Source organism: Ailuropoda melanoleuca, chromosome 8 (assembly GCF_002007445.2).
Source record: "Ailuropoda melanoleuca isolate Jingjing chromosome 8, ASM200744v2, whole genome shotgun sequence".
NCBI lineage: Eukaryota > Metazoa > Chordata > Mammalia > Carnivora > Ursidae > Ailuropoda > Ailuropoda melanoleuca.
In genome coordinates, this window is record NC_048225.1 from 7,007,005 (window position 1) to 7,020,071 (window position 13,067).

The following is a 13,067-nucleotide window of genomic DNA, read 5'->3' on the forward strand; positions in this document are numbered from 1 at the left end:
CGCTGTAGGACACGAACACGGCAAGTCTGTCAGAACAGACGGGAATGGTTTTGGAACATATCGACCCCCAAAAACACTGCCTTTCAAAATCTGCCTAGAGCCTTGATCGCTTAAATATATTTTTTTAAAATACATGATGTTTTTAAATGTTATACCAATGATAAGACTCTAGCCGTTAAGTTGATAAATGGACAGACGACAACAGAAAGCGGGTCTCCTGAGAAATAAGTATATTTATAAATATGGGGGAATCAAAAATGCAAACTAAATCTACAAAGAACTTTTACCCACTTAATTCACAAAAATATTTTTTTGTATGTGCTTTATGCTGTTAGAGATATAGTGAAATGGCCAATACAGTTTGGCGCAGGTCAGCAGAAGCCTTGGAAATACGTATACCCTCTCAGGCCCATCATCTGCTTTCCGGGAATATATAGCCTGAGGGAAAAAGACCAGATATGTTCGTTTCTGTATTCTTTATAATTGCAAGAGTTCCGAGGCAGCTAAAGGTACAGAAGAGAAATCAGTTAAGACACTCCACAACTACTGGAATATTCTTCAGCTCTTCAGCATTATGAGTATGAAGGCTATTGAGGAACATGGAAATTTGCTACAGAGACAAAGCACAAAATCATATTCGTGTTTATGAAATGTGTATGCATACAGAAATGACTAAAATGCAACACATAATTGTATTAAGATCATAGGATTGAGTTGACTCTCCTGTTTTTAATAATGTTGCCATCTTGTTTTAATGAATAGTAAACACTGTATTTGCTAAGTGTTCTCAGCCACATTGACACTCCCTTAAGAGTTCAAACCACAGTGTTCACATTTCATGGGTAACCTCTTGGCCCGTTTCAAGTTCCAACAGTGACGTAACAGGTAGCAGAGATTGTCCATTATAACATCCTCCTGTTATCTTACTCATGCCGTGAACTCGTGTCTGGGAGATTTTTTCCATCTCTCTGCTGAGGCACAAAGAGAATGGGCTGTGGGGTTCGACGTGGAATCTCAGCTATACTGTGTGAACTTAGATCAAAGTCACTTAATTAGGAAAGTGTATTAATCTGCAAAAATTAATACCTGAAGAGCCCACTGTCAGGAAGAAAGGAGAAGGGGGTACCTCGGGCCTGGAACGGGGTTGGGCCAGTGTCCGTCTTCCTGTCCGCTGCTCCTCGCTTGCCCGGCCCTTTACTACTTGACAAGATTGAGGCTCGGAAACTCGCCTAGAATGGCATTGTGTTGTTTTCTGAAGTCCTTACAAAATCCCAAGACTGACAGGAAGAAAGAATTCGTGAGAACATGAATTAAATAAATTGAATTAAAACCAATACAAGTTTGGCTTGACACACTGTAATTTTGTGTTCATTAAGAAAATTCTGTGTACCGAGATTTTTTTACCCCATGAATGCTGAATCAAAATAGTTGATTAAAAACGTTTTAAAGACCTTAGAGTGAATCAGTCTCTACCTTCTGTCTTCAGAATTAAATTACCAGCCTCCTACTTAGGTGTCATTTTGTATTCTCTCCATGACAGGTTCATGCCCCCTGATGACCCTCTTGGCAGACACGGCCCAAGCCTGGATAATTTTCTGAGGAAGAAACCTATTGTTCCTGAACACAAAAAGCAGCCTTGTCCATACGGTAACTTTCCTTATAACCATTTAATATGTGCCTTTAGAACACAGTATGTTGTTAAACTTTTGTTAATAAAAATAAACATGTTCTCTTTTGGATGGTATAGTATGTGGTTCTTTAGATCGTAATTAAAACATCTTAGCCTAAAAAAAAAAAAAGTAATTATTTTTATCTAGTCGGGTTCAATGCAAATTTATTTCCCAAAACATGGTTCCAAAAAGTCTGCTAATTCAGGCAGGTGAAAACGTGGCGCTCTGACGCGGAGCTACGCCACAGATGGGCAGGGCTTCGCGTGTTACTGCGGTACGTTGTGCTCTTCAGAGCAGAAGGTCCCGATTAGGAAGCCAGACTGGAAGAGGATGGGCAGGTAGGAGCGGAGGACACAGGGTATTAACCCAAACCTCTGGAGGTGACTTAATTACCGGGCCAGTGTATTGTGTGCACTAGAGAGGACCACAGGGGGACAACTGAAAGGGAGCAGGTCTCCCGAGTAAGGGACAGAGGAGCGACTTAGCATACCTTCCATTTCTGCCTTTGTTTCTTTCACAAGTTAAAACAGTCATGCGAGACTGAGCTGCCAGGTCTGGTGGTACGCTCCTTCGCCTAATTCGTGTTCCTCTTCGTAGGAAAGAAGTGTACCTATGGACACAAGTGCAAATATTACCATCCCGAGAGGGGCAGCCAGCCGCAGCGGTCGGTGGCTGATGAGCTTCGTGCCATGTCTAGAAACACCGCAGCCAAAACCGCCAACGAAGGAGGACTGGTAAAAAGCAACAGTGTTCCCTGCAGTACAAAAGCAGACAGCACTTCCGATGTCAAACGAGGTGCTCCAAAGAGGCAATCGGACCCAAGCATAAGAACCCAAGTCTACCAAGACCTAGAGGAAAAGCTTCCCACCAAAAACAAATTGGAAACCAGGTCTGTACCTTCGTTAGTTAGTATCCCGGCTACTCCTACTGCAAAACCCCAAAGCACTGCATCTCTAAGCAATGGCCTTCCATCTGGAGTTCATTTCCCACCTCAGGATCAAAGACCACAGGGACAATATCCTCCCATGATGATGGCAACCAAAAATCACGGAACGCCAATGCCTTATGAACAGTATCCCAAATGTGACTCGCCTGTTGACATCGGATACTATTCCATGTTGAATGCTTATTCAAATCTGAGTATCTCAGGCCCGCGCAGTCCTGAAAGGCGTTTCTCCCTGGACACAGATTACAGGATCAGCTCCGTAGCTTCTGACTGCAGCAGTGAAGGGAGCATGAGCTGTGGGAGCAGTGACTCCTACGTGGGGTACAACGACCGGTCCTACGTCAGTTCTCCCGATCCTCAGCTGGACGAGAATCTCAAGTGTCAACACATGCACCCGCACAGCCGCCTTAACTCCCAGCCTTTCCTGCAGAATTTCCACGACCCCTTAGCTAGAGTGCAAAGTTACAGTCACGAAGAACCAAAGTACCATCACAAGCCTCCTCTTCCACACCTGGCTGTGCACCTGCAGCACCCAGCTGTGGGGGCCCGGTCCAGCTGCCCCGGCGAGTACCCCTCACCTCCGAGTTCCACGCACTCGAAGGCGCCCCACCTGGGCCGGTCCCTAGTGGCCACGCGAATAGACAGCATTTCGGACTCCCGGCTGTATGACAGCTCTCCTTCCCGACCGAGGAAGCCTTACTCCCACCAGGAAGGGCTGGGAAGCTGGGATCGGCAGAGTTACGGCATGGACGCGTACGGCTACCGGCAGACTTACTCCTTGCCCGATAACTCCACGCAGCCGTGTTACGAGCAGTTCACCTTCCAGAGCCTACCTGAGCAGCAAGAGCCGACGTGGCGCATACCGTACTGCGGAATGCCACAAGACCCTCCGAGGTACCAAGACAACCGAGAAAAGATCTACGTCAACTTGTGCAACATCTTCCCCCCTGACCTTGTGAGATCGGTCATGAAAAGGAACCCTCACATGACAGACGCCCAGCAGCTGGCCGCGGCCATTCTAGTGGAGAAGTCACAGCTGGGCTACTGAAAGATGATGCATCTTTGTGGTGTTTAGTTTTTTGTTCAGCTCAAATGCTGAGGGAGGTTTGCTACAATAGCACACGTGATCTCCTTCCGGCAAGGAGGTTATATAGTATCCATTTATGTGAACTACTGTATCATGGAACCTGTATGTATAGCCCCACATAGTGGAAGTATCACGGGATTGCTTTACATCCAAACTTTTTTAAACATTTCCTTTTTAAAGCTCTCTCCTTGGCTGGAAATTTTCCAGTGTATTACTAGATGTCTCTGTGATCTTTGATATCGATCTTTGGTGCATCAGGGGTTTATACGCAGCACTTTTTATCCTTATTTTGTGTTTTATTAACTTGGTGTTTGTCTATCAATTGCAAGCAATTACAATACTTTCAGAATGTCGAACATTTGACTAGACCCTAGCCGACTATTTTTGCAAGCCAAGCTTAATTGGAATCTTTTACAGCTTTTTAAGTTATTTTTATTTGGGGAAGGTGGGCTTCTTTGTGCTATAATCATTATTTATAGAAACAAAGATATACTACAGCACTGACTTTATATTTTAAACAAAATGTAAGTTACCAGTTTATATGGAAATGGGTAACAGTCTATATTAGAATGATTTACAATATGGCACTTTTCATTGTTTTACTTTTGTTCAGATTTTTGTTTCTGTTAAGTAATTAGTTAATTTAATATGGTTGACTTAAAGGAAAGCAGATGCAATCAATGGAAAAAATTGTTTCCATTTTTTTTTTTTTTAAACGAGTAAGGCAAAAGCCGTAACTGTTTCAGTTTAGAGCTTTGTTATCCAGCTATGACGTGCTTCTCGACGGTAGAAGATGGAATTGAATTCCCAGATTCTCATCAACCCGTATTTTGAATGTGTTTGTCCTTTTTGTTTCGGGGCACAACAATACTGGATAAAAGAACCCTTTCACAGTACTTGCCTGTTTTTAATGAATCTAAGTATTCTCAATGCAACTTTTATATTTAATATACTCTTTAGCTTTCCTGTTCATCAAGGCTGGCCTGAGGCGTATGCGTTGAGGAGACGCAGAATCGACGGGTACTGCATTATAGGAAAGGTGGTGGAGGCATTGCAAGTGGTAACTTAAAATGTTTGTAAGATACTGTATATTTTCCATTTTCCTGAAAGTAGTTTTTTGGGGGGGCCTGTTATATTATTAAGGCCAGATTCTTGCCACAAATAGTGTAGTTTTAGCTACAGACTAAAGTCTGTTCTAGTATTAGTAAGGGATATTTCTGGTTTCAAAGTCATGGGTTTTGCTAGATGCAAATTCATTTTTGTCCCCAGCAGACAGACCTCGCATTGAGGGGCGGACAGTCGTGTGTGCCTCACATGACCTCGCTGTTGCCTCCAGGCTCTGAATTTTGTGCGACAGACTTCTGATCTGTTTCTGTCGTCTGCCTCAATGCCCTGGGTGTTCTGACCATTCTCTATGCTATAGTTTGAAGTAAAGCCCTGAAGAGCCAGAAAGTACCTTTTACTGTTGATACAAATTGTATCTTTTTAACTATAAGAACTATTTTGATTTGTAGATCTAGTGAAAACACAAATGTGTAACTATGATTAGACTTTTGGGCAACATTTTATCCCTTATTTAAATACAAAATTTTAAAGTACAATTGAGGTCTAGGATAGGGTAGAAAATAAAAGTAACAATTTAGGTAAATAAAAGTGTCTGTCTTAGTTTTATAGACTATATTAAATATATTAAATACATTTATTGGCATTTACTTTCTAAAACCTAGTGAGAACTTAAAAATAAAGGTAAAATGCTGCCTGAAAATAATGTCCAAGCACCTTTGACTAGGATAACATTTTCACTACTTGTGTGACACTGTGTGTTGCATGAAGTAGGATTTGGGTATACAGTAAATGCTTCTAAAAGGCATTGTGCATATTGACATATCCAATAATCTGAACCGTGTTCAGCAAACTTAATTCAGGAAAGTGGTGTTCTACACAATTACTGCTGTTGTTGAGGTGAGTGTGGCCTTCCTCTGTACCCAGAAACAGTGCAGACAGAGCCACGCAGTCCGTTCTGAGTAATGTCTGGGTACGACCCTGCTCACTTTGTGAATCTCTTCTCCCTGATTTCATCGGTCACTCTGTGGAACAAGTGTAGGGTAGGAGTAAATGAGTGCCAAATACAGGGTTACAGATGTGGAGTACCTTTTTAGTCCTGTTCTAAGCCTTTTTTTTTCTTTGTTTAGTATGAAATCCCTTTTAAAATGTAGGTTTTGCCATTTTCTTCATGTTAGCATTTTCACTATCTGAAGATTCTGCCAAACTGTACGAAATCTATTTCAGTGAGACCTTCGGTGATGTGTGTATCATACTCAGTCTGAGCTGCTCGTGTTTTTAGCTAACCATTTGTCGTTGCTTCGTGGGTTGTAGACCGTGGAAAGAGTGTAGCTTGCCACTACCTGTCCTGAAGTGAATAGCTCTGAACCGCTCACACTGAAACTCTTCAGTATCATGACTTGTGAGTGAAGAACTAGCAGTTTTCTTAGGTCAAGAGGACAATTTGTCCCCCTCCCTTTTTTGTTTTTTTTTTTGTTTGTTTGTTTGTTTGTAAGCACCCATGTTGCTTTCAGAGCTTAAGAATGAGATATTTGGCAGACTTTAGATACAGCAAATTCTTAATTCTCTAAAGCAATAAGTAAAAGGATCCATCGTTAAATTAAATCCATGGCTAATCCCAAACCTTCAGTGTAGCTGAAACTTTTTACCTTAATCCTATCTTTTACCAGATTTGCTAGTAGGTAAGTGGAGAGGGAGGTGTTAGCAGAGAAACTGCCCAGAGTGGTCAACTGATAGAAGAGAAAGACTTCAGATTGGAATATTCTGCCCCTGAATCACTGACAGTTGACTGTACTTTTACCCAGTAATTAGCCGGTTCACTGTCTCTGTCTCAGTATAGAGGGAGTAGCATCCAGCTGGCCAAATCCTGGCCCTCACGGTTTCCTCCCTGCACATGATAAGTCTGTTTTCTGTCCATTTATGATCTCTGTATCCTGATAGAGTTTGTCATTGACCTCAACATTTGAAAGAAACGCACACCAGTATCAAATGTGTGATACTGGTAGAAACTTGAACTTTGTGCTTTTATGAAATTTCCTTTATGAGAATATGTAATATAACTAAAAAAGAGCATTTTTATATGTATATATACATACATGCCTACATACTTGTCATGAAGTATTAAAAACGGGAGAGGGTGTTATGCTTTCGGTGGCTGACCTTCCCTCCATTGAACTATGTCTGAGTTGTGGAGGACCAAGCCTGGAGTCTGGACGACCAACGATAAGATTTTAGAACCACTTGAATGGAAAGCAACTCTTCAATGGTTTTATTCCTGGTATTTTTAAAGAGTTATTTTGATAATTTTAATAGAATGTGTAATTTTAAAACACACAAAAAACTTAAAGTAGTATTGATTATACAGATAATTATTTAACGTGTCTTTTACGGATGTATCTATGTATATGGACAGTAATATATTTATAAAACAAACATACTTTGATTATGTTGTAGCTATTAGTTTGATAGGTTAGATATGGCTCTGGGTGTGTGTGTGTTTGTGTGTGTGTGTGTGTGTGTTTTGAAAACTCTCGAGCTGTTTTTTCCCCCGGTTTAATGGCACTGACCCTAAGGCATATTTGTTTTCCTTCTCATTTTTCTATCCGACTGACTTACTCAAGATGAGCTTCCTAGGTATACACCCACAAATAAAATGAAGTATAAAATCCATGAACTACACATGTGCATTAGCATAAAAGAAAGCAGAGTTAATGAAAGTAGAGAAGCAAGCCTGATTTCAGATTGGCCTGGGAAACTCCCTAGGGCAGGGACTGACCAACATTTTCGATAAAGGATCAGGCAGTAACTAGCCCAGAGTTTGAGAATCTTCTGGTCTCTCTAAACTGCTCACCTCTGCACGTACAGCACAAACGCAGCCACAGACAAGAGCGTCAATGAGCAGTGTGGCTGTGCGGCCATCAAACTTTACTTATCGAAACAGGCAGGGGGCCGGTTGGGCCGGTGGGCGGGAGTTCACACATCCCTGTGCCAGAGGGAGAAAACCAGGATTATTAAGCCGGAAGTCCTGATACATGTTAATACAAGAAATAAGAGCGTATTTCAGTTGACATTCAAAGACAATGTGATTGAAGGCCTTCAAAAGAGGATTGCAAGACGGTCCTATTAAAGCATCTTAATTTCCTTGTTTATTCTGTCCTATCCATTACTTATTAGAGATACTGCTTAATGTTTAACGGCACACACACAAAAAACGTTCTGGCAACAGATGTTTTAATAAGTATTGAAATTTTTTCATGAACTTTGTGTTTCTGTTGATAAATGGGAATACCTTACCTACATTTAGTTTTTTAAGGGCCTCTTGGACCAAAAATTCTGTTGTGTTTTGAAAATTAGCATGTAATTAGCCACAAAATATTTTAATGACTGCATTTGTCAGTTACATCTTTCTGCTGGTTTTTTGACTTCTAAAAAAAATTACATATGTGCCCTTCTTTAAAAATGGTTTTAAAGAAGATAAATATATTGTAATTTCACATACTATAGCTTTATTCTGTAAGATTAAAAATTGTGACTAGTGTATTGTAGGTATAATGTGCATTTGCTGTATTGTGACTCTTTTAAGAAACCAAGCATATCCCTGCTTTCTCTGTCCAGACCTTTAGTATAGATCTTTTTAGACACCTTGGGACTGTCCTTGGTGAATGATATTCTTAACATGATCATGTGTGATTTTAAATTCATTGAAACTACACACTGCTGAGCGTGTTCATTCACAGTGCTTTATAAATTGTGTTAACGTTATAACATTATTTCCATAAGAACATTAAATAGTTTTGAACATTACCATCCACTTCAGTTATACTTTCTTTTAAAATTGGAATACAACTCTAGATTTTTAACAGTGTTTACGGTTTAAAATGATTACTTTTTTTCTTCTTTAATGCCGTCTGTTAACTTGCTCTTTGCTTTGTCACGATAACACTGTTATGTGTTCGGTGTAGCTTTTTCCCTATGGTCCCTAGTCTTATGATTCAAAAACAATTTAAGGTTTTGACCATTTGGCAGTTAAAATTTTTTTGAAAAGTCTGTGCATCTTTTAATTTAGTTTGATAAAATTTGTAAAACTTCACTTTTAAACCATGTACCAAATCTGCCAATTGTCTGCATAAGATATTTCGGATGCATAACAGATTGTCCATTAGAGCTTTTGATCCCTCTCTCTCACTTAAAGCAGCTTATGTCTCAAGGGGGAAAAAAAAAACCAACATTGAAAAGCAATGGCTTATTTTTATACAGTGTGTATGTTTTAGATTTTCTCTAGTTTTTTTTGAAATTTTATGTTTCCTACCTAATACAAAATACATGCAAACCTCCTCAGAGACATAAACCCAGCGCTGCTAGTGAACCAGATGACTGATCTCATCGTTTCCTGTTAGGTTGTTCCCCGCCCCCAAGACCATAGTCCAATGCTGATGGAATTTCCAGTTTAGTCTCTCAAACTTTTCTTATAGGAAAATAAGGTAAAGAATGTTTAGAACAACCATCTGACAAACTGATGTGATTCTGTTTAGCCCTCTGTTCTCTGTTTCTGTAATGGAATTTTTACAACTCCAAAAATCAGTATTTTAGACTTACTGGAAATCCATATCAGAACAGCGATGTGAATCTGCCACTGAGAAAAAAAATTAAAAATTTCATTTTTTTTTTAATGGTGGTTTGTTTTTGTGTCATGATGAAATTGATCTCCTGCAGAAGCACAGATGCTGAACAATCGAGAGCACCTTTCTCTAGTCCCGTGGTTTGCCTGTATCCTGTGGTGAAGAACATAGGATGTGCACATGTTCATTACCAACGTGTTAGAGCCATCGTTAACTCATACGAACACGGGAATTAAAGGCCGAAGACAACTAGTCATTCCTTACTAGTCTAATAATTTCCCACCAGTGATTGACCTAAGCTACTTAGGGCTTTCTGCATCATCTCGTGACCTGCTGAGGTCTCGGTTGTGTGGATCTCGTTTGCTGCACCCTTCCCGGCCTGAGTCAAGCTTAGAATCCCACCAATGCCTACTCGAAATGGGTTCACTTCCCTTATTTTATACCCACTAGGAATTGAAAATATTCTATTTCGTATGTAGTCACAAATCCAAAATGCTCCAAAGATGTTCATGACCTAGCATATTCATGTTCTATGTCCGTGTCTAAGAAACTTATTTCCAGATCAGAGAGGGTTTTGGTTGTTTTTTTTTTATCCATTGTTTTTCAGTTTTTCATTTTGCTTCTTGGTTTTTTGTTTTTGTTTTCCTAAAATCACCATTTGTCAGGTGCGCGCCCCCCCCCCAAGCTCTTTACCTGGGATCTGGATTGAGGTGAGTTCACTCATCTCCATCAGCAGAGTCGACTGGGATGTTCAGCTGTAGCTGGCAGAGAACACAGCGCATTCCCAGTCCCTGTGCGGCGGGAGAGGCGGGACTGAGGATCCAGGGAGGCAGCCAAGGAGGCTACCCCGAGGGCTAGTGCTCCTAGTTCATTCCTCCCCCACCTCGTTCCTGCATCTACAGAGAAAGGATTCATACATCCTGAGGAGTCAAGTAATGCTGGGGAAAGGGAGAGTTGAAACAGCAACTCGAGTGCGGAGTTTATTCACAGCAAAATACCACTAGGTCTCTCATTAGTTGAACACATGTACTTACCAGCATTTGTGCCTCAGCCTCAGATGCTGTTTCAAAGATTTATTTTTAGAGAAAGAGCGAGCAGGCAGGGGGAAAGGCAGAGGGTGAGGGAGAAAGAAACTTAAGCAGACTCCACACCGAGCACAGAGCCCGAAGAGGGGCTCGATCCCATGACCCTGAGATGACAACCTGAGCCGGAATCAAGAGTCGGGACGCTTAACCGACTGAGCCACCCAGAAACCCCTTGGCTTTAAGATTTTCAAAGGCAACCTTTTAAAAAAGGCATTCCTCTCTCCGTGCGAGCCTCAGGCCTGGCGTGGGGGTACACCCCCGATGTGCAGACACGGGCCGACGGCTGAATGGAGGGAACCACCTCATCTGCCAGGTTGTTAGGCCTGAGTTTGACCCCTGCACATGCAGATCCACGTGAGTTCACACCACCGCCCACTAAGCCACGTGAGTTCACGGGTGGTGGTTCTGCAAGTGCCGGGCACATAAATACAGAATCGCTTTCAGATGTCCCCGCAGAGCCTTCCTGCCCATACAGCTGAGCGGTGGAAGAGTTTCAGTTCTAACACGTGTGATGTGGTATCTTCGACAGCATCTATTTCAGGAATGATGTCTTCACCTGCTTAAAGAGTTCTTGGCACCCTATTTCTGTGCTACCCCACTGTGAGGCCCTTCTTGGCTTAGGAGTTTTCCATAGGTCATGAAAAGGAAATAAATGGAACAACAAAAATGATAAAAGAGAGGTAAACCTTCCAGAAGCTCAGATCTCAGTAGGTCATGGACANGCTACCCCACTGTGAGGCCCTTCTTGGCTTAGGAGTTTTCCATAGGTCATGAAAAGGAAATAAATGGAACAAAAATGATAAAAGAGAGGTAAACCTTCCAGAAGCTCAGATCTCAGTAGGTCATGGACGGCATTACTGCTCCCCCAGCCCAGTCCTCCTGAAGGTGCCACTCAGCACTCCCGTCTGCACCCCTGCCCCCTGACCTGAAAGGAGAGGTCAGTCCCTCCTGATGCGAAACTCCAGAGCCAATCCAGACAGAGCCGTAGGTGCCGCGGCAGCTCGGACGGACCATGCACATTTCTGGGAAGATGGCCAATCCAATCGGATGACTGTTTTTCTCTCTGAGCACCTGCTCTTACTTTATAACTAACTGCTCCCCTCAAGTTTGGAGAGGGCTAATGGGGAGACCACTCACATTTGAGGGCCCAGGACCATAGCTGAGTTGAACCACAGTTCTGTGCAATAGGCATTACACCTTTTTAGAAATGAGACCAAGACTCAGCGAGGTTAAAGCATTTGCTCTGAGGCAAATCCCTTTGCTTCCAGAATTATTTTTTCTATTTACTGTGCTGCAAGACAGCATTGGGAATGTGCCCATGATGATCTTTGGTGTGGGTTTTGTGTAAAATTTAGGAATAAACACCATGCTAAGACTTCACTGAGGGCAGGGAAAACTAGGATAAANTCTATTTACTGTGCTGCAAGACAGCATTGGGAATGTGCCCATGATGATCTTTGGTGTGGGTTTTGTGTAAAAATTTAGGAATAAACACCATGCTAAGACTTCACTGAGGGCAGGGAAAACTAGGATAAAACAGAAATTAGAACTTGTGTTTCTACACTTCAGGAGATCCCCACACATTCAGGACTCTTGCTTTCTGCACCAACAGTCATGAGGAGGGCCACTCATGTTGGAGGGAAAGCTGACCCGAGATCGACCTGTCCTGAAGGCTTGTCTGATGGCTCTGGCCCAGGACACAGGCCAGCTGACCAGGGCTCCCTGCTCAGGGCCTCAGGAAAACCGACACTGGTCAGTCCTGTGTCAGAGGATTGGAATCTGGACTCCTGGACTCCACCTCCCCACCCCGCTTAGCACCCTTTGTGGTCCTAAAGAGTAGAAGGCAGTACGTTCTTTTCTAATGTTTCCAATCATGCACAGTGCCCTTCCTGCGTGTCCTTTGCAAAGCCCCGTTTAGCTTGCAGACTCTCACAATGCCCACCGCAAACACAACACCTTTCATGCGAAGGGGCTGCCATTTGCAGTTCCCAGGCCTTCTATTTGCACAAATCCAGCATGAGATTAGAGCCAGACAAGTTTAATTAGGTGGCCCAGCAGATTCCCTTCTGTTCCCCAGGAGAGCTCAATGAGGAGAACACTCAAAGCGTAGGAAGTACAATATTGAAATGCACTTCCCACTTGCCCAATGTCTTGCCCTCCCCACTCTTGTCTGGAGGCCTGTGCGAGCGAGCGTCCCAGCCTGGCCTCCCTCCAGCCCCGTGAGCCCTGCCAGCACCTAACACTGGGCACCAGGACACAGGCTTCTCCGCCCCCAGCCTTCACAACTCCTCTATCTGCATGCCACTTTCCAAACTTGTAATTATCATTCAAGTGACTTGGAAAGATTCGCAGAGATGGCAAAGGCAATTGTAACCACATGAAAAGTTATTCAGTCCACTCCAGAGGAGACTTATGGGTTTGCTGTGTATGTTACCAAATTAAAAAGACGAAGACAAAGCACGTTGAATGCAACGCACGTTAAAATGCTATGAATTCCAGGGGTGCCTGGGTGGCACAGCGGTTAAGTGTCTGCCTTCGGCTCAGGGCATGATCCCGGCGTTATGGGATCGAGCCCCACATCAGGCTTCTCTGCTATGA

General features: G+C 42.6%; 1 protein-coding gene across 5 annotated transcripts in view; it reads left to right on the forward strand.

Annotated features, from left to right (window-relative positions):
* ZC3H12C (zinc finger CCCH-type containing 12C) overlaps positions 1–9,435 on the forward strand; it is a 74,145-nt gene extending 64,710 nt beyond the window's left edge. For all 5 annotated transcript variants that reach the window (XM_034665713.1, XM_034665712.1, XM_034665716.1 and 2 more), the window contains exons 5-6: positions 1,541–1,647; positions 2,268–9,435. In XM_034665713.1, coding sequence (XP_034521604.1) covers positions 1,541–1,647; positions 2,268–3,664 — 1,504 coding nt within the window. In that variant the 3' untranslated portion in view covers positions 3,665–9,435. The remainder of the gene's footprint in view (positions 1–1,540; positions 1,648–2,267) is intronic.
* Positions 9,436–13,067: the final 3,632 nt, after the last annotated feature.